The sequence below is a fragment of the Cannabis sativa genome, chromosome 3 (assembly GCF_029168945.1).
Source record: "Cannabis sativa cultivar Pink pepper isolate KNU-18-1 chromosome 3, ASM2916894v1, whole genome shotgun sequence".
Classification (NCBI taxonomy): Eukaryota; Viridiplantae; Streptophyta; class Magnoliopsida; order Rosales; family Cannabaceae; genus Cannabis; species Cannabis sativa.
This window is the reverse complement of record NC_083603.1, coordinates 29,733,085-29,755,767: the sequence shown is the minus strand read 5'-3', so window position 1 is coordinate 29,755,767 and position 22,683 is coordinate 29,733,085. Positions and strand designations below refer to the sequence as shown.

The window sequence follows — 22,683 nt, the reverse complement described above, 5'->3', positions numbered from 1 at the left end:
TAGAAAAATATGATCAAAAGGGAGATATATACAAATAAAACAACAACAACAACAAATTTTAAAAGGCCTGAAGGAAGTTGAAAGTTGGACACTGCCTAACTGAGAGGATGAACCTGCATTGAATATTTTCCCTATGGTCTCCGTATAAAGGTCGTGAACAGCCTTCATAATCCGTATGAAGCAAGCTTGGCGGCCATTTTCCTCCTCCAGCTGCTGGTTGGCCTGCTGTAGGCCCCCAATCTAAAACATGGCATTTGTAAGCTTGGCCAGAGAGTCTCATTGGCGGTGCACAGGTCACGATTAGTTACCCTGACTTGTTTCAACTCTGTCACCAATGTGGTAGCTTCCGCAGCAGCCCTTTCTACCAACAGGGCCGCCTGTCAAAAAGGAGGCCGAGTTAGAAGGCTAAAGTGCCAAAACAGGGGACAGGGCAAATAGACACAAATAAAAATAAAAATAAAGGTAAATGTCTCGAAGTCTTACCCTAATACCCTGCCACTTTGCAAAATGGGTCAGTGCAAAAACATACGGACTACTGTAATAGGCCCAGGTCTCCATGGGCTGTTCAGAAGCACTCCCAGCCACTTGGTCTAAGAGCTCAATAGCAAAGGGTGTCGCCTCTTGCCCCAATTTGAAGGCCAGCCTTTTCTCCAAGGCCTCGACTTCCAGGGTCTGCCCTGTTGGGGGCATGGCATGCATGTCATCTATAATTTCGGCCTTGCAAACCACCGACATCACGGCTGCCCTCCGACAAACCTGCAGTTTTTCAGCCTCCAAACACCCTTTTAAGGCCATATTTATTTCCTTTTCCCTCTGCATATTGAGAGGGTCAAAAAGAATTTCCTTCTTGAGGAAGGCGAACCCCACTAAAAGAACTTTTGGCAGGGCTGATGGGTGAAATCTGGGCTGGCCCAGCCTTAATTGAGAATAAGGAGGCTAGGGGTGGACCCTCATTCCAGGGGCAGAAACTTCAAGCCTTTGCTTTTTCCTGGTAGAAGAACTACTGCCCGCTGTCCTAGAAAGGCCGGTCTTCTCCGAGGTAGACATGATGTACCTATAAAAAGTCGGCACAATAGTAAAAATAGTCATGGTTTGACCCCAGAATTCTCAAGAAAGACGCCACTGGAATCAGTGTCCCTAAGGAAAATGCACCTTCACTATTCCCTCAAAACTCTAACAACAAGTAAATGAAGAACTTATTGGAATTTATTTTACCAGGATCTTAGATCTACTCACAAGTATGTTGTTTAAACACCCTAAATATGAACTTTCTAAAACGATAAATTAAACACATATAAAGTTAAGAAAACCTTACATTGATGCAGCGGAATTAATGTCTCCTTCCGCTCAGATCTCTAACCCTTGTATCCTTTCTGTAGCAGAGTATAATCAAGATCTGAGCCCGAATGTCCTTCTTTTTCAAGTTTGATCCTTCACAGTCTTCCAATCTATGATTGAGTTACTGCTTGTTGTGTGTGGGCACTTACTCTTTCACTAGGGTCGAAATTGATGACGGAGAAAAGATAAGAGAGGGTTTCGGCCAGGTATAGAAAGTGGGGAAGGCTCAGTTTTTCTGAAGAGAGAAATTTCTGTCAGAAAGGCTTGTGAAAACTTGTTATTTGACTGAGCCATCACTTTCTATTTATAGGCAACTACTAGGTTTAGGTTAGGAATTATTTGGCATTAAAATAATGAAAAAATCAATTTCAAACTCCTCATTTAGTGGCCGGCCAAGGTGTAGTAGTGGGCCCCACTTGATTTTGCAGTTTTATCAAATTTTATTTCTATTTTCTCAAAAACGCCAATTTTCCAATTCTAACCTTTCAAATGCCAAAACTAATTATTTAATAACCAAAATAGATTATTAAATAATATTGTCATTTAATTTAATTATTAATTAGACATATAAAATCCATTAATAAATAAATAAACCTAGAAACTCTTTTCTTTACAATTTCACCCCTACTTAGTGAAAATTCATAAAATTAGACATAGTCTAACTTTAGAATTATAATTGATCAATCACGAATCAATTAATGAGTCTTACAAGCAGAATGTTCTCAACTAGAATGGGGACCATGGATCTATATGCTGAGCTTCCAATAAGTGAACCAAATTTACCATGTAAATTCCTACTTATTAATTCTTCGTTGAATCCACTCTTAGAACTTAGAATTGCACTCTCAGACTTATATAGAGCATATTGTATGTTCCACGATATCAATATGCTATCTCATTTAACCATTGTTATAATCTTATTGTGATTTAAAGATCCTCTATATAGATGATCTACATTGAGATGGGATTTCTTTACCGTTCTCACCCCTCAATGTATTTTGCCCCTTAAAACACTTAGCTACCTGTAAATGGTGTTTAGTGATCTAATGATTAGTCAGTTAAACAAGAGCTCATCCATTTACTTCTATTTGCTAAGCTCGAAGGGAATCATCACTTTACTTCTATACACCAGTAGAAGCTATAGATTCCATATTTATGTTCAGCACTCCCACTCAATCATACTATCATGTTCCCAAAATATACGTATCACCCTGACCTAAAAGTAGGCTTAACTAATAAATCAAAGAACATGAATAGTACTCCTAAGTTGAGCCTAAGCATATTAGGATTTAGATTCTTTTAATCTTAAGATCAACTACTGATATTGACTTGGAAAGATATATATAACGGTAAGTTTGTAATATCTTAACTTAGTTGTAATATCGGTCCAGTCCAATGTATACTCCATACATTTGAAACTAGTATACTTTACTAATGTCCTGGAAAGAACATAACACTTACTCTAAGTGTAAGTACACATCATCGCTGATTATCACATTAGTGTAAATCCAATAACACTGATGAAAAGGGACCAATTCTTTTGATTCATATGATCACAATCACATTCCACTGTGTTGACGATACTGTAATTGTGAATAAACATATGATCTGGATTTAACTGATTTTGTGTGTAAATGTAATAAACATATTTAAACCATTAGCATGTAGAATTCATGCAAACATCAATCACTTCAAATTTCTTATATTGATAACTAATCAGATTGTAAAGAGTTTTATTTAGGGCATAAAACCCAACAAACTCCCACTTGCACTAATATAAAACAAAATGTGCAAATAGGTCAATCTGATGTCTTGATCTTCAGATCAAGTGTAGTATATTTGAATCCACCCAAACTTCTGGAAACTAGTTCATAAATTAACTTATGAAACATCATTTACTATATGCTTTACTCATCAAGGGATACTGAAATCTTTACTGTTTTAAAAGTACATCTGAATAAACAGAAGACATATCTCTCATATTTTAAAATATATAATTGAGATAATACAGTGTAGACTTTTCTACAGTGATATAACTTTCTTTGATTTTCGAATTCACAAAGTTATAGCTCTTCTCTGGTAGAGCTTGAATTATTATAGAATAACTCCTCCACCCCCAAAGTAAGCACCATCTCAAAGATCTCGAAATGAGTAGGTGAGATACCAGGACAACTGATACACAGTTCCTTAATATCTATCATATAGATCACTTTCATAAATCTTTCTTAAATATCTTCTAATGTTCCCTATTTGATTACATCTCAGATAGCTCCCACTCAATAGCAGATGTCTAGTTAAATAATACTTTTAACCTCTGATTGTTTGGAGAGTTATCTAGTTGTGACTTTTGTATTAGTCTAAAACTTTAAGTTAAGACTAAGTCATCAACATAGCAGACTAGTATTTGAAGTGAAAAATACATGCCAGAGATAAAGTAATCAAAATTAAGATACCATAAAATTTTATGAGGATTAAGAATTCTAGATTCAAGTCATTCGCGTCGAATGGACTGATCTAGAGTTCTTTATCTTATTCTCATAATTCTGATAAGCTATTCCTATCCATGTGAATGGTTAGATTTGCTTTTCAGTAGTGTTCTTAAGTACCTATCACAAGTGTCAACCTGATGAAGATGGGTATAAAATTTTAAAATTCTCCCACTCAATTAAGGTAGTGTGAAACTTTAACAAAGAACTTTCAAAAGTATCAAACTTTTACTTACAACAGTAAAATCGAAATGGAACATACAATCAAGATCAAGAATTTATATTGATAATAGCTGACTCATTATATTACTTCCATGTTTAAAGAAGATATGTGTTACATAGGGAATTGTGGAATAGACTCCACCCCTAAGAATATACATATAGGGTACTATGGATAACCTCCACCCCTAAGTATATAGAGATTATGATCCACCCCTAAAGGTTGTAAAGATCATGATTCTCTTAGTGTGATAGAGTTTATGTGGAGTTGAATAGTATCCAGAGTTCATTAGATATAAAAGATCGTTGAACTGCATAGTTTTCTTAACTTTTCTCCACCCCTATCAGATCAAAAGATCCTTTTATTAAACAAATTCTTAATAATTGTATTAGAATTAACAATTATTAATAAACATAGAATTAATTTCTAGTGTTTATTTAATATAACTCTATGAAGAGTTGTAAATATTATAGAATTTGCATCAATAATAAAAACACTTACACATATAAACATATAAATATAATGTGGTAATAATTGATGAAGATAAAATAAATGAAGCTCATTCTCATAAATTGCAACAATATGAGAAAAACAGGGATAAATATCCCTAACTAAAATTTGAAATCCAAATTGTCTTTAAACTAAAACAATTAATTCAAAAAATAAATTGAAGAGCTTCATCTTCATCTGGACGATTTCACTCTTCGGTCCAGCTTTCTGATCTAACTCATCTGAGTTCAAGTAGCTTGGCCTATAAGAAGAAGAAAACAAATAAACAAAGTTAGTCCAGAATCATAAATCCAATTGGATAATAATTCACTAAAACTCTTAAAGTTTATAAATAGAAATACCTTGTTTCTGTGCAAGAATTTTAGGACACTGGGGTTTCCAATGACCTTTTTCATTGCAGTAGAAACACTTTCCTTTAAGTGTAGCATCACTAGAAGGAGCAGCCTTTTTATTCTTCATGGCTTTTGTTCGCTTCTTGGTGTTCTTCCACTTCTTCTTCGATTTGGGCTTCAAAGCAGAGGCAACATTTGCTTCAGGTTTCATCGTCCCATTACAATTCCCAGGATTGTGAGGTTTACTCCCTTTCTTCTTGGGTCCTCTAATCAAATTTTCATAAGTTTGAAGGTCATTGACTAATTCATGAAAGTCAATTTCCTTCTTATTCATGACATAATTTGAAGTGTATGGTAGAAATGCTGGAGTTAGACTATTCAAGATAAGACTTACTTGAGTAGCACTATCCATTTTGCACCATGATCCTGGGCTTCTTGGAAATAACTTGACATAAGGAGAACATGGTCACGCACGTTTTGATGAGGTTCCATCCGTGCATTAATGTACTTCTTAGTCGCGTCAAAGCGTGACTGAAGTGATGCCTTACCGAATAGCTCATTTAACTTCATCATAACTTCGAAATTTCTCGCCTTTAGAAAACTGAGTTTTGAGGGTGTCAACCATGCTAGAAAGCATAAAGTATAGAGCTTTGTCATTTGCTTTTTGCCAACGCTCATACTTTTCTTTCACAGCTTTGGAAGCATTGTCCCCAGGCACTTCAGGTGACGGCTCAGTTAAAACAAACTAGGCACTTTCTCCTATGAGAGCAATATTAATGTTCTCATTCCACTTATTAAAGTTAGATCCAGTAAGCTTGTTTTCAGTCAATAGTGATAACATGGGATTCATTTTGATAATACAGGATACTACAAAATAATAGAAATCAACAAATAGAAATTAATAATGGTTTAACACAAAATCAATTTAGAAATTATAAGCACATAGCAAGTAGGAATGATATGAGAAAATACTTAAAAAATTCAATCCTAAATAATTTCCAAGGTTTTTCAACAAACTGATATCAGTGTCCCGTTTAGGCGAGAGTCAAAGCTACCATCCATTGAATAGAGTTGTCAGCTCATCTAAAATGTTAAATATTCTAGCAACCTTTTATTCGATCAAGATTCGAATCCAGCGTTGTCCCGTTTAGGCGAGAGTCAAGGCTATTCTATCTTATGAGCTACTACCATTGTTTCGCAATTTGCAAGTCAAATATGGTCGCCACCATTAGGGTGATCTATACCATATAAAACACTTACAAACTACTTATCTTTCGAGATTAAACGGTGCGAAATTGCTAATGAACGTTCCTCCATTAGGGAGGATTACTCACTAAAACAAACACGATGTAAAACCCACAATAGAGATCGAATATCTTAATAATAATAAAGCTCATTCTTTAAAATGTATTTTCTTTATTATTCTAATAAATAAATTCTCATTAATTCGAAATTTAGAATTAAAATTCAAAAATAAGAATTTAATGTAATATTTATAAAATTATACTTAGATGGTGATTGAAATAAAATTAATTATTTCCATCTTAGTAATTATCTTAAATATAAATATTAAGGAAATTAATTTAAGTTGAATTAAATTAGATTAATTAGCAACTTAAAAATTTACTTGAGAATATATTTATTGAGTTTGAAAATTTAAAGTATAAAAACTATACAATTTTTGAAAAATAATAAAAATAGAAAAGAAATACTTCAAGCAAAAAAAAATCACCTATCTAGATTTTCTTTTGACTAATTAATTTAATTTCTAATTATATACATATATATTTTAAATTAATCAATTAAATGAAAAAAAATCATTGATTGAAGTTGGCCCAAGAATTAATTAAAATAAATAATTAATTTACAACTCAATCTATTTTCAAGATAAATTCGAAAAATATTGCATAAATAAAATGCAATTTTCGAAATTGATTAAGAAAATAAAGGAAAAATATATATATTGAAAATTATTTAAATTTAAGTTGAAAAATTAAATTTCAACCTAAAATAATTTTCTATTTAATTAACTGTCATGAAAAATAAATAAATATTAAGTATCATGATGAAAATCAACTTAGATATTTAAATTTTTCAAGTTAATTAAATGTATTAAATTCAAGAAATAAATAATTAAGTGTAGAGAAGGCTTAATTATTAATTTCTAGTTTAATACTAGGAAAAATGTACTTAAATAAAATTGTACCAAAATTAATTATTTAAATAATTAATTTCACAAAGTATAATATTTTCCTATTTAAATATTAGAAAAATAAGTAGTCTAGAAATTACTATCTAGAAAATATCTTATTTGCCAAAGTATCTTTTCAACAAAAATTTGAAAAATATCTAAGTTAAGTTATATAGAAAAAAATCTAAAACTTAAATAATTTCAAATTTACATTTAATTAAATATCAAAAATTAAGTTATAACCACTTAATTTGAAGATATCTTTTTAAGTTAATATTCGAAAAGATATTAACCTAAAAAAAATATCTAAAATATTCCATTTTAAGTTAATATTCGAAAAGATATTAACTTAAAAAATATCTTAAGAATCTTTAATAACTAATGCCTAGGATTCCTCAACTTGATTTAAAATTTAAATAAAATATTCAAATTTAAGTTAGATAAGAAAAATCAGTTGATACAACTAATTTATAACTTAAATAGGAATATTTAATTAAATAAGCTCCAGAAAGAATCTAGTTAGTTAAAAGTTTTTATTTAATTAAATACAAGAAAAATACAAATAGTTTGTCTAGAAATAATATCTAAAATTAAAAGTATTTTTCTTAAAATTAACTTTAAAATATTAAAATGAAAATAAATTTGCATATATTTTAAAAGTTAATTATGTTGCTAATTCAATTTTATTAGGTCAAACTAATATAATTAACCTAGTACAGTTATTTAAATCAGGCAAATGGGCATTCACAATTGGGGTAGTTCATGTGAGGGGGTGTTGGGTTCAGTATATCGTACCCACTTCTATGGCTCCCAACTCTCACACAAGGCCCAAAAGAGAGGAATTTAACCTTAAATAAATAACTATTATTAATTGAATAGGTCCAAGAACTAAATGGACCTAAATAAAATCTATCAGGGTGTCATATTTTATTTAGCAACAACCTATATGCATCTATATAATAAAATAAACACATAGGCTCACACAGGTACACACTTGGATGGATCCTATCATGTTGCTAGGTCATACACAGATGAAAGAAGATTGTAAAATTTACCTGTTACAAATTATTAACTTGACCAAGGGAGCCATCAGATCATTAGATCTGGCAAAAAGTAACCATGGCTATTTGCAATCAAGTAATAATAGGTTTTGAAAACTTAGACACAAGCTAAAACCACATACTCCTGCAACAAGGTTAGCTGGATAGTTGGAAGTAGGATTTATTTAATTTTAAATAAATAAATTTCGAAAAATTAAATAAATTAAATAAATAAATAAAATAAATATTTTATTTTGAACAAAAAAATAAAATAAATAATAATATTAATTTATTTTTCGAAAAAAATAAAAATAAAATTAAAATTTAATTTTCGAAAATAAAAAAAAATTATTTAAATTTCGAAATTATAAAAAAAAAATATTTAAAATTAAACCTACAATTTTGAAAAATTAGGTTTCAACCAACCTAAATTTCATTTCAAAATTTGCTAACTACTTTTAAAAATTAAATGTTATTTTATAAATAAAAATTAAATAAAAATTAGAAAAGATAAATTAAATATCTTTTTCAGATTTTAAATTTAATTTTAAAAAATAAAATAACAAAATTTAAAAGTTAGCAAAATATCTTACATCTATTTAAAATTACATGATTATAGTTATCTTATTTTAAATTTAAATAAGGTCAAAAATTAAAAAAAAAATATTAATGTAAAAAAGGTTTAATATCTGACCTTAAATTTAAAAATAAGATAAGATATAATCAAATTTAAAAATAAGATAAATAATTAAGCAAAAAGATAGATATTTACTAATTTCAAATTCAAATTACACTAATATCTTGAATTAAATTAAAAAAAAATTAAATTAATTCATTATGATAATTAGAGTTGAATTAGGAATAGTAAATATATAAATACAAAACTAAACAAAAAATCGGAAGTTAATTCCATGAAAAAGGATGAAAAAACGAAGAAAAACGAAAATTTTGGGAGTTGTACGGACAGTATGCCAAGCATACTGTCCCACTCAATCATACTATCATGTTCCCAAAATATACATATCACCCTGACCTAAAAGTAGGCTTAACTAATAAATCAAAGAACATGAATAGTACTCCTGAGTTGAGCCTAAGCATATCAGGATTTAGATTCTTTTAATCTTAAGATCAACTACTGATATTGACTTGGAATGATATATATATATAACAGTAAGTTTGTAATATCTTAACTTAGTTGCAATATCGGTCCAGTCCAATGTATACTCCATACATTCGAAACTAGTATACTTTACTAATGTCCTGGAAAGAACATAACACTTACTCCAAGTGTAAGTACACATCATCGCTGATTATTACATTAGTGTAAATCCAATAACACTGATGAAACAAGGACCAATTCTTTTGATTCATATGATCACAATCACATTCCACTGTGTTGACGATACTATAATTGTGAATAAACATATGATCTGGATTTAACTGATTTTGTGTGTAAATGTAATAAACATATTTAAACCATTAGCATGTAGAATTCATGCAAACATCAATCACTTCAAATTTCTTATATTGATAACTAATCAGATTGTAAAGAGTTTTATTTAGGGCATAAAACCCAACAGAACTTACCAATTGACAAGAGAAAGTTTAAATTTATGACTTCGGTGTGGCGTCCTCGACGAAAGGATCAGTGTCCAATGGTAACAGTAAAAAAATGCGATAGAAAAGGAGGGGAACTCAAGAGCTTTGACTTGACGGGAAAGAAGAGTGAAAAACTGAATAGTTGCTGAAGGTATTTATGGGATGCCAACAAGGGGCACCTTCCATAAGAAGTAGACGCTTCAGTTTTCTCATCCAAGAGGCGTCTGATGATTGGATGAGTGAGAATCTGAAAGGGTACCTCACCTCCCAACAAACGGCTCCCATCAATTCATGCATCGTAAAGAACACTCAGCAAATTATAAAATTGCCTAAGTCCAATCATCGCCGTTTTAAGCTTCCCAAAAAACACACGCCCAACACGCGCGCAGAAATCCAAAAGTCAGCATTTAAGATCCTGACAAGAAAATAGAAGGAATTATGCCTCCTGCATAATAACACCTCAAGTTGGCGGCTGATGACGCATGCATTAATGGACTTGTCATAAATTCCACTTTGAAATTCTCTAAGGAGAAGATACTGCAAGCTCTCGGACCATGGCATGTTCCAGAAGCTTGGGGTAAATGTTATTCACATTTTTGTGAGATTGACACGTAGATGCTGATTAAATAAGGCCAAGATATAATTAAGCCACCTAAGCACCTTGTTCGTGCTCTAGGAGGATAAGGGAACTAATCTCGCGGAAGGGCCTCCGCGAAGGAAGTTTCCCTGAGTGCAAACCATGCAAGGACTATCCGCGAGCTGATGTCTCATTTAACTCCAGAAGCTGAGGTTGCTTGCTCCCACAAAGAGTATGGATCTCTCACACTAGGATGCACCAGTTCGGCGTACGCCTTTGACCTACGAAAGCTCAGCCCATGCATGTCAGGCTACGAACCCATTGATCAGGCTTTTTCATGTACGATGTCAGGGAGGAGATTTTCTAAGTGTTTTAAGGATAAAATACATTGCAGGGTGAAACGGTAAATTTGTCCCCACTCAATGTAAATCATCTATAGATGATCTTTGATTATTGGGATTAGGACGATGGTTAAATTTTCATAGCAAATCTATATTGTGGAACATATAGAGAGTTTTATATAATTGAGAGTGCAATTCCAAATCTATAGTGGTGCAAGGAGGAATTAATAAGTTAGGGAATTTACCTTGTAAATTCTAGATCTGCTTATTGGAAGCTCAGTTATGTAGGCCCATGGTCCCCATACTAGTAGAGACAATAGTGCTTGTAAGACTCAGTTAATTGATTTTATTTAGTCAATTATAATTCTAAAATTAGAATATGTTTTATTTATGAATTTTCACTAAGCTAGGGCTTAATCGTGAAGAAAATAGATTTTTGGGTTTATTTGTTAATTAAGAAACTTTATTAAGTCTAATCAATAAATATATTAAATGACAATTTTATTTGATAATTAATTTTAATCATTAAATAATTAGTTTTGATATTTAAGTGGTTGAATTAGAAAATGTGGCATTTGGGAAAGAATAGGATAAATAGTTAAAAAATGGCAAAATTGTAAGTGGTGGGCCCACATCCTATGGCCGGCAACTTAAGCTCTCTATTACCATTTATTTATCAATTTTTTAATGCCAAATAATTCAAACCTAAACCTAGAAGGATTCCTATAAATAGATAGTGATGGACTCAAAACTGACAATTGATGCACTTAGGCCTTTTAATCAAAGTCGAGCTTTCTCTCTTCTCTCTATTTCGAATCCTTCTCTCTCTCTTTCTCTTCAATTTTTGAACCCCTATAGTGATAGAGTACATGCCCACGCATAGCAAGTTGGTACTCAATTATAGTATGCAAGATTGTGAAGAATCCAATCCACTGAAAGAGTGTCGGGCTTAGATCTTGATAATACTCTGTGATAGAAAGGAACAAGGGTTAGAGATCTGAGTGGAAGGAGTCATTTAATTCCACTGCAAACAATGTAAGGTTTCTTGAACTTTATATGTGTTTAAATTCTATTGTTTTAGAAATTCTTGTTTTAAATGTTAAACAACATACATGGTAGTAAATCTAGATCCTGGTAAAATAATCTCCAACAATAACTTCCAAGAAGCATTGTCTTCTTTAGATGCGGACTTTTGGAAAGATGCCATAGATGATGAAATTGACTCCCTTGTGACCAACAAAACCTGGCACGTTGTAAACTTACCACATAGCTGCAAGGATATAGGTTGTAAGTGGATTTTGAAAAAGAAATTGAAATCAAATGGAATTGTTGACAAATACAAGGCTCGTTTAGTAGCCAAGGGTTTTAGACAAAGAGAGAATATAGATTTCTTTGACACCTTTTCTCCAGTCACTAGAATAACATCCATTAGAGTTTTAATTTCACTAGCTGCCATACATAACTTAGTTGTGCACCAAATGGACGCTAAGACCGTGTTCCTCAATGGTGAATTAGAAGAAGAAATCTACATGGATCAACCTGAAGGGTTCGTGATCCTTGGCCAAGAGCATAAGGTCTGCAAGTTAGATAAATCTCTATATGGTATAAACCAAGGACCTAAGTAGTGACATGAAAAATTTGACACTTTAGTCATTTCAAATGGCGTTAAGTGAATGAGAGTGACAAGTGCATCTATTACGAATCTGAAAAACAACATATGCACAATCATATATCTATACGTGGATGACTTGCTCATTTTTGGCTCTAACATTCATGTCATGAACATGTGATATCAATTTTGTGTTCGAACTTTAATATGAAAGACCCCGGAGAAGCGAGTGTAATCCTTGTAATAAAGATTACTAGATTTGATAAGAGAATTTCTCTAAATCAATCTCATTACATTGAGAAGATTCTAAAGAAATATTATAAACCTTCTTGTACCCCATATGATTCAAGTGTAAAATTATTTAAGAAAATTGGAGATGGAGTAAAAAAGTCAAATTATGTTAGCATAATTGGTAGCCTCCGATATGCTATTGACTATACTAGACCCGACATTGCCTATATCGTGAGATTATTATCCAGATTTACCAGTAAACCTAGTATAGAGCATTGACACACTATTGAGAGGGTCATGAGATATCTTAAAAGAACCATGAATCTTAAATACATTATCAGAAGTTTCCAACTATCCTTGAAGGATACAATGATGCTAACTGGAATACTTTATCAGATGACTCAAAAGCAACTAGTTGCTATATTTTTAGTACAGCTGGTGGAGCTATTTTTTGGAAATCAAAAAATAAACTATTTTTGCACAGTCCACCATGGACTCTGAAATGATAGCATTAACAACTGCTAGTGAAGAAGCAGGTGGGTTAAGAAGATTTCTAGTTGAGATCCCTTTATGGGAAAGACCCATACCAGCTGTTTTGATCCACTGCAATAGTACCGCGGCTATTGCAAAAGTTAAGAACCATTATTATAACAGTAAGAGACGACACATTCATCATAAACATAGTATTGTTAGAGAGTTCTTCACTATTAGAGCAGTAAGAGTGGATCATGTACGCACTGATAAAAACTTAGCCAATCCTTTGATAAAAAGATTAGCTAGAGAGAAAGTTCTTAAAACCTCGAAAGGTATGGGACTATTGCTAGTAGAATAATGAGTCACTCATAATGGTAACCCGACCTATAGACTGGAATCCCAAGAAATATGTTCAAAGGGTAATAACAAATTATGATGTAATAAAGAATGAGATCATGCTATTGTTATAAGAAATGTGAAGCATGTATTCTTGAAGCGATATAAGGTTGAGATAACATAAACTCTTAATGGGATCTATACTCTATGTGGAGTGGAGTACCTAGCTACATGAGTACTCTTGATAGACTAACCTACATGAATGTGGAAGTGGGGCCGCTTCCCATGAAATTTAGGAAAATTTCTAGAGTGTTCATGTAACGTTCTACTTAGAGAAACGCCACGTGCCATGATTACAAACTACTAATCCCGTTAATCAGGGTCCAAAAGCCAAGTGATTTAAAATAAATATAAAACTTTGTTAAATAAATAACTTGCAATAAACATCGACGTTTTACTATAAACCAAAATAATTTAAAGTTACACAACCAGGATCCTGTAAAAATTTATTTTCAAAATATTACAAGTTATTTTGTACAGGTCGACCTAAGCAGCAAAATAGAATTTCTACTTAATTCCTGTTGGACCCAACCCTCGTGATCTAGCTTGGTTGGAACATGTAAAAGTCATCCTCAAAGTCCTTAAACTCATGATTGACCCGACACTACTTTACTCTGCTTGCACAATAGAGCACATGTGAGACAAGGCCCAGCAAGACAAAAAATATTACAGTATGATAATTATAATAATAATTACACTTCTGACAATGTTCCACTATGTATATTTATATTGTAACACCACAGTTTATATTACATTATTCTATATAATAATGTGACTATAATAAATGTTTATGTAGCATATACCTACGTGTTACGCTCACACATCTTTTTAAATTTAAGGCCTTACTAGAGTTTCTCTCAGTTATAACTACTGAGTTTAACCTGGTTATGTCTTACCCGCATAACACTACTCAGATATTTATTTAACAAATTATTGCATATTTATAATAATACATACTTAATAACCCTTGTCACGATTTAACACCAATCGAATATCATATATCTGCGCCACCGTGCTATACTCTATGTGCTTAATTCACTGTCTTACTTGATTTCTAACATATGAGGAGAAATCCCAATCCATAGGTGATTCTGACCAAGCACCGGTAATCCTAATCACAATCCTTAGGTTTTACAAACTAGGGTTAATTCCCCAAATATTACATTCATAATATTCACAATTAGGACTCCAAAACTAGACCAAATAATAGAGCTCAAAATAAGCTTTCCAACGATATATAAAACGTCTAAAACGGAATTTAGAGTCAAAAGTTATGCACAAAATAAAATAGCAAAAAAATAATATTAAAATGTTAATGCCATTGTCACGACCAGACTTGTGGTGGTCACGACTAGAACCAAAAAAGGGCCTCATCCTCTCTGGTTTTGTCCTAGGTCGCGAATACTGGGTTTTTAAAGCCCATAAACACCCAGAAAATCATATTTGTACAAAAACCAACTACCCAATTAAAAACTAAAACCTACCACATCTTAGATATTGACTTCCAAGTCAAATTATAATATTTTTTAAGCATCTCATACAACAAATAACATATTTAAACACATTCAAACATACAAAAATCAAATCACCCCAAACACCAAATCTCCAAACAAAACATGCTCTTAAAAACTCAAAATAGCCACAATACACTTTCAAGCTCAAAACTCCTAATTTAGAACTATAAAAACAAAACTTAAACTCCTAAATCCAGCTACAAAACAAAACTAATTACAACATAAAATTCCAGCTTGAAGCCTAAAAAAATAATAAAAAACCTAGTTCTTAAAGTCATGGTTCTCATCCACAATCTACCAAAACACAACATGCAATTCAACTTTCTAAAATTTAAAATAAATAAATAAATAAATAAAGGGATTAGAACTACCTCAAGTATTCTTCTATCCACTTCAATCAAACGACACAAACCAACTCCAAGCTAGCTTCTTCCTAAGAAATTACAAGAGATAACAAAATTTTGCAAGAAGTTAAGGAGAGAGAGAGGGGTCGGTGGGAATGGGTTCATAAACCAAAAAAATGAAAATCATTCATTTCAACTTAGCCAAAAAATGACTTATCTTAATTTTTGGTAATATTTAGTCAAATAACCATATTGCCCCTAGGGCTAAAATTCCATTTATAGCATAATCAAGGGCATCCCAGTCAAAACACTTTCACATAAATATTCTCATATATATTATGTAATAACATAATTAAACAATAAACTAATTTTGGACCTCGAACTCTGTTCGAGCCTAAAATACCTAATTTTGACTATACCGTGCTAACTTTTCAAGAACCATCTACCATAAGATCATATGAACATACTATATCATAATATAGTCCATTAACACAATATAAATCAAAATTACGATTTTATCTCTTCTCGGCCTAAAATTACAAAAAAAACCCTCATTCATAAACAGGGTCTTAAATGCAATAATTCTCAAATAATCTAATACAACTAATTATACAAAAATATAATTACTCGATTATAGTTAATTTATTTTAATAAGAGTTGCTAATCTATTTTACTAATCCTGGAATATTATAGTTCACTACACTGGGATAGACGTGCATGACCACTAAAGCACGAGCTTTTAGACTACATCCAAGAAAGGTTGTGCATGGTATATCGTTAGAGATAGAGTTCAAGACTACAAGTCACTCTAGTATATTCTAAGTTGTATTCACAACGCAAAGGTCAAATCAAAAGATATGATTGTCTATGCTCAATCTTATTGCTTAGACTACTGCTCCAGAAAATATTTTTTAAAAATTTTAAGTGAGGAATTGTTGGAACTTGGTGAAATTTTACAAAATGAGAAGTGGTGTGTGAGTGAATAGAGTCACACATGTAATAGAAACACTTCACTAAAAGTGTATATAATGTGCAGTTTGGAACTTGGGTTAGGTTCCAAAGGGGTACCCAATTTTGTGCGCATGGGTAAGGACTCACACATCGAACCACCGCACATGCGTGTACCGTCGTCGTGCATCTGACCATGTCAAGCTGGAGGACATGGGTCACTATATCTTTTTGGAAAAAATTTATTTATTAAATTATTATTTTTATTTAATTAATTAAAATAAGTTTTAAACGTGTTTCATTAATTAGTAAGCAGAGACGATTTCTCATTTCGTATTTTCAATAACATTCACATGATCGTTCACACGATCCCCACAATCAAAAAAATAATTTTCTTCCCGTTACTCCATATGATGCATCAAAACAAAGAAGAGAAAGACATCCCTTTTTTCTAAAAAAAAAAAAAAAAACATGTATTCCAAGCAATGGCACAATTATTGGGTGTTGTATTTTGATGATTCTTTATCGTGCAATAAAGTACCGATACAATGTTAACGACTGAGTTGTTTTATCCTGCGAACGACAAGATTGATAGTCTGCTTGCACAATTTTGGACAGTGCCACGAGCACCTTAAAAAGGACAACCTAATCCGCGACTTAACCTAAATTTTAATTCGGTAAATTCATTTCTTTTATTTTTCTACAGCAACTTTTTTCAATAGGTCCCACAACATTGGCTGAGTTTAAGCTCAATTATTTAGAAATATATCTAGCTTATATTTTAGTTGCAAGGAAAAGAAGTGTCGTGGAGATTTACTACTAGCAATTAAAGTTTACCAACGATGGCTCGCCTTACAAATAAACAGGACAAGCTCCCCCAACCTTGACCTCAACAAGAAACCTTTGAGATCTTTTTTTTCGTTAAAAACATCTCAACAACATTATTGTCCAAGTAATAAAAAAATATCTCCCCATAGAATTTTCATTAAGACAAATAAGCAGTTAAGAATTAAGACAGGACTTTGGCCTACACCTAGCTGCATCAAAGAGTTAGCCAGAGGCCTCACAAAAGCAATTAAGAATGCAAAACTTGAATCGAGTTGTATCACATTTAAATCACAGTTATGTAATGAAGAAGACTGTAATAAGCCACCAATGCTCCTGAGCAAGTACGAAGGTTACAAGATGGATTGGAGCTTCAGATGCATGCCATTTCAGGTTTTCCAAAAAGTACAACTAAAAAATAAAAGCAAGATATTGCAAGCACACATAGGTTGCATTTGGTTAGAAAAAATAGTATCAAAGGAATAGAAATAAGAATATAAATAGGAATGAAATTGAATTCAAAATACATAAAAAAAAATTAATAAATTTTTTCTCATAAATATTGGAATGACCTTTTATTGAATAGTAACTCCACCCAAATGAGAAAAAGTCACTCTATTAGAATATGACATTGCAATATTTTAAAATGTAACCAAATAAAGAAATAAAATGAAACTTGATTCTTTTTCATTGCAACCGAACGCAACCTTATGTTTAGCCAAAGATATCGGCAACATCACACAACATATTACTACTAGCTTTCAGAATTGTCCTTCAAATTCAAATTCATACTATAAAGCAGAAAAAACACATCTTTGCCTTTTGTCAACATCCATTATTTCAAAACCACTTGTACTCAAGAAATTAAGAAAAAAAAAATAGCAAGCATTGACCTTAATAATACAAAGGTCACTAGATTTCAGATTCACATTGTTAAGCTAAAAAATGTGTCATTGCATTCTAAAGACAACCATTATTCTTATAACATCCACAAAGATAATCCTTTAGCACACAATCCACCTTATAACATCCAGAAAGATACATCCTTTAGCATACAATCCACCAGCTACGCGAAACGACTCCAAGTCTCAAATCTCAACAATTTAGTGAAAGATAGCACTCAGCACTAGATTGCTGAAAAATCTTTCAGCGAAAGGAAAAAAAAAAAGTGTCTTTGCCTCTTGTCAACTTCCATTATTTCTATGGCATCCCCAAAAGATACATTATTAGGCATAAAGCCCACCATATACGCAAAACTATTTGGAAAATACATAAGCACACAGAAAAGTAAACTCACACAACAATGTGGATACCAAACAAATTAAAGTTATTCAGCATCATAATATACTTTAACACCATATCATCTTATGTTTCAAATGTTGACACCAGAACAGTGATTCTACTCAACTTTTTAGACCTCACAGATTGATTCAAGATATACCAGCCTATAATCTAAACACTACAAAAGGAGTCTTCGGTGTACCTACAATCTAAACAAAACTATTAACCAAAAACAAAAGTAAGGGAACAAAAGAACTGGGCAATCTCACCGAGTGACCAGCTAGTGAACATCTCATTAATAAAGCAAAATTCTAATCCTTTTTTTTTTCATCTCCTCGAACCCGCAGTCTCCCTCTCCACCTTCTGCGAAAAAAGCTTGGTTGCAAACATGTTATCATCAAAATACTCTCTATAAGGATGCTCTTTGGGAATCAGCCTCCTGAACTTATCGAACTGTTTCTCAGCCTCATTTTTCTTCTTTAGCAAGGTATATATAATCCCTTGGCATAAATAGGGTCTGAAGTCCCTCGGCTCATCCTTGGCTAGCTCCTGGTAAAGCTTCAAAGCATCCGAGTAATTGGACTCCATCACTCTAATTTGAGCAATGAGGAGCTTAAAGTCCCTAACCTCGGATTTATTTCTCTGTTTCTCGCACATCTTCATTGCCTCCTCAACTCTCTTAGCCACAGCATCCAAATTACTATCCTCAGACTGAGAAGCCGCCATTACTAGCCCATGATAAGCCTCGACGCGTAAAGGGTCCTTCTTCAAAATATCTTCGAACTCATATTTTGCCAATTCGAGCTCACCCATGTAACTATGGATGTTGGCTTTAAGCACAGGCCACTCGTTATCGTCCGGTTCGAGCTCAATCAGCCGGTCGAGCACTTGAACTGCTTCTTGAAGCTTATTCGCTTTGATCCTGATCTCCATGAGTGACCGAAGCGCTTCCATATCATCTGGGTTACTACTCAAATGTTCCTCAATGAGCTTCTCTTGGTCATCATTGGCAGCCTCCTTAGACGATTCTTCGACAACCGAAGGTGCAGCAATTGGGACGGCGGCGAAGGCGGGTTTGTGGTGGAACCGGACGAAAAAGAGAGCAGCGGCGGCAACGGAGATGCAAGCGGTCTTGAGAATGGGTGAGACAATAGAGGCTAGGAGCGAGGGTTTAGGGTTATGGGAAGAGGAGGATGAAGATGCTTTAATGGAGAGGGAATTGAACTTGAAGGAAGGTGATGATGAGTATGATATTCGAAAAGAAGAAATGGGTTTAGTAAATGATAGACGGTTGGTATTGAGGGAGAGGTGGAAAGGTTGGTGGAGCTTAGCAAGGGACTCCATTGGAGAGGGTTTTGGTTTGGAGTATTGAAAGGAAGGTTGAAGAAGAAGAGTTTGAAAAAACCCTTCGCTCACCCACCGAGTCAGAACTCAAGGAGAACCAGATTTCGAGAAGAATATGCCGTTCAACCTGGGCCCCTTGGGACTCGGCCTACGGAATTCAATCCAGTTCAGCCCAAACTACCCCCAGACCTGTCCCGGCCCATTGGATAAGTATTTGGGCTATAATGTACTATAACATTTGGAAAAGAAAAAGGAATAATTAGATAAAGCAAAATTTATTTTAAAATATTTACATTTTTTACGTTTAAAAGAATGTTTTTTTTTACATTTTTATGGTTTTCTAAAAAATAACATGAAAACAACATAAAATCAACAAGAAAACTACATAAATAACATCAAAATAACATCAAAATAACAACAAAATAATAACATACATATAACAAAAAATCAACAACAAATTAACAAGATTACAACATAAAAAGATCGTATTTTCTGTAAATAAAATCAAAAAAATCGTAAAAATGTTTAAAATTCTGTGAAACCGTATTTTTGTAATTTTTTTGTTGTTTTTATATTTTTGTGAAATAATCCCAAAGAAAAATGCAAGTAATATTTGTAAGGACTATTTTCAAAAATATGAGAAAAATTATTAAAGTTATGATAAATATGACATAAAAAATGTAAATGCCACTAAATATAGCATTATCTAACCAATCAAATTAAAATATGGTTTTTTTTAACATTAAAAAGAAAATTCTGAATTTAAAATTCATAAAAATAAAAAACTTAATTAAATTACCTTAAAAAATATTAAAATTCCATTCATATTTATTTTTTTAAAAAAAAAATATTTTTTTTAAAAAAATAAAACAAATAAAACTATAGTGATCGCCGGAGTTGTCACTCGTGTCGGAAAAGTCACCGGAGTTTGCTGCAGGCACCGGAAAAGTCATCGGAGTAGCTGACAATGCCGGAAAAGTCGTCGGAGTTGCTGTCGACGTTGAAAAAGTTGTCAAAATTAGCATTGTCGCTAGAAAAATCACCAAGAAACTGGTTCCTTCATCTAGAAACCAGTTTCTTGGTGATTTTTCCAGTAATTTTACCAGTGACAATGCCAATTCCGATGACTATTTTGGAGTTTGATGTCAGTGCCAGAAAGTCGCCGAAGTAGTTGCCGGTGTCGGAAAAATAGTCGGAGTCAAAAAAGTCATCAGAATTGGCATTGTCGCCAGCAAAATCACTAGAAAAATCACCAAGAAAGTGGTTTCTTCATCAAGGAACTAGTTTCGTGACACAACAATAATAAAGATTATCAAAACAAAATAAAAATGATATACACTGAAAATAATTTAAACCAGTTTCATCAATCAACCAAATAGATAAAAAAAAAAACACAAAAAAAATACTCATAAATATAAACAAAACAATGCACAATGCACAACAATAATCTAAAACAAAATAGAAGTGTGAAAACCAGTTTCAAACCTAGAAACAAAATAATAAAAAGAAACTTAAAATTAAAAATATACAATAACATCATAAAATAGAGCAATCTCATCACAGACCCTTAAAACCTGTAAAACCAGTTTCGAACTTATGAACCCTGTGAAACTAAATTCGACACTATGAAAAATCATAACGAAAGATAAATGCTAAGCAATAAAGTTAACTGAAACAAGTTATCAAAATTGGTATAGTCGCTGGAGTTGTTGCCGACACCTGAAAAGTCACCGGAGTTGCTACTGGCGCTTAAAAAGTCATCGGAATTGGCATTATCGCCGGAAAAATCACAAAAAAAATTACCAAGAAATTGGTTTCTTGATGAAGAAAAGAAACCAGTTTCTTGGTGATTTTTTCGGTAATTTTTCCGGCGACTGCCAATTTCGAAGAATTTCCTAGAGTTAACTATCGGTACTGAAAAAGTCACCGGAGTAGCTGCCGGTGTATTAGTCATCAGAGTTGCTACCAACAACAGAAAAATCGTCGGAATTACCATTGTCGTAAGAAAAATCACCGGAAAAAATCACCAAGAAACTCATTTCTTCATCAAAAAAATGGTTTCTTCATCAAGTAACTGGTTTCTTCATGAAGAAACTTATTTCCGGCGAGTATGCCAATTCTGATGACTTTTGCGAAGTTTGCTGTCGGTGCCAGAAAAGTCGCCAGAGTAGCTGCTAGCATCAGAAAAGTCGTCAGAATTGACATTGTCAACGGTAAAATCACCAAGAAAGTGGTTTCTTTATCAAGAAACCAGTTTCTTGGTATTTTTTCAGTGATTTTTCCAGCGAAAATGCCAATTTCGATAAATTTTCCGGCAGCGGCAGCAACTCCGACGACTTTTCAGGCACCGACCGCTACTCCGACGACTTTTTCGGCACCGGCAGCAAACTTCAATGACTTTTTCGACATCAGTGACAAATAAAACTTCTTAAATAAATGAAAACATTAAATATGGGATTTGAAAACCTAATTACATATATATGGCATATCAAATACCATAAAAAGACCTAAAATTAAAAAAACACCATATAAATTGGTCAAACATAAATGTGTCATATTTATCATAAAACCTTTAAAATCCCATAAAAAGTGTAATTTCCTTTATTTCTAACTCTAATGGTTAATGTCTCTTTTTTTAAATAATAAAAAAAATGTTCTTTTTTATTTTTTAATACCTAAACTACCCTTTATTATGTAAAAGGTATTATATGTTTTATTCCTTTAAAAGAAATTATAAAAAACGATGCAAATGTAGAGCTTGATCAAAACATGGAGCAAGTCTTCTATCTTTTCCAATTCATTCATTTTTGTTCAAGTTTGTCTTAGGAATTTCTGTCATTCATCCAAAAAACGATCAAAGGTTATTCTCTCATCTAATTTTTCTCTCCACTAAATTATTTCAATTATTTTCTCCTACTTTCTCCTAATCGAATGTGTGAAGAAGCTCTCCTCATTTTTTTGATTGGATTTCACACCTCAAACTTATAGATCTAAAATTACAGAGGCTGATTCCAAACAACGACGAAAGCTTCTTCTCTCTCAAAATTTTTCGTTTACTTTGCCTGAATTTTTTGATCATTGCA

The 22,683-nt window shown here is 32.5% G+C and overlaps 1 protein-coding gene and 1 long non-coding RNA gene across 2 annotated transcripts; both read right to left on the bottom strand.

Moving 5' to 3' along the window:
- Nucleotides 1–13,682: 13,682 nt before the first annotated feature.
- On the bottom strand, nt 13,683–15,356 carry LOC133035704 (uncharacterized). Its single transcript, XR_009686835.1, has 2 exons — nt 15,230–15,356; nt 13,683–13,958 (listed from the first exon to the last, which is right to left on the bottom strand). It is a non-coding gene; the product is annotated as an uncharacterized LOC133035704 (long non-coding RNA).
- A 2,792-nt stretch (nt 15,357–18,148) lies between these two features.
- Nucleotides 18,149–21,002, bottom strand: LOC115709711 (protein SLOW GREEN 1, chloroplastic). Its single transcript, XM_030637882.2, has one exon. It carries the CDS (start codon nt 19,598–19,600, stop codon nt 18,584–18,586), a length of 1,017 nt encoding a protein of 338 aa, XP_030493742.2. The 5' UTR covers nt 19,601–21,002; the 3' UTR covers nt 18,149–18,583.
- Nucleotides 21,003–22,683: the final 1,681 nt, after the last annotated feature.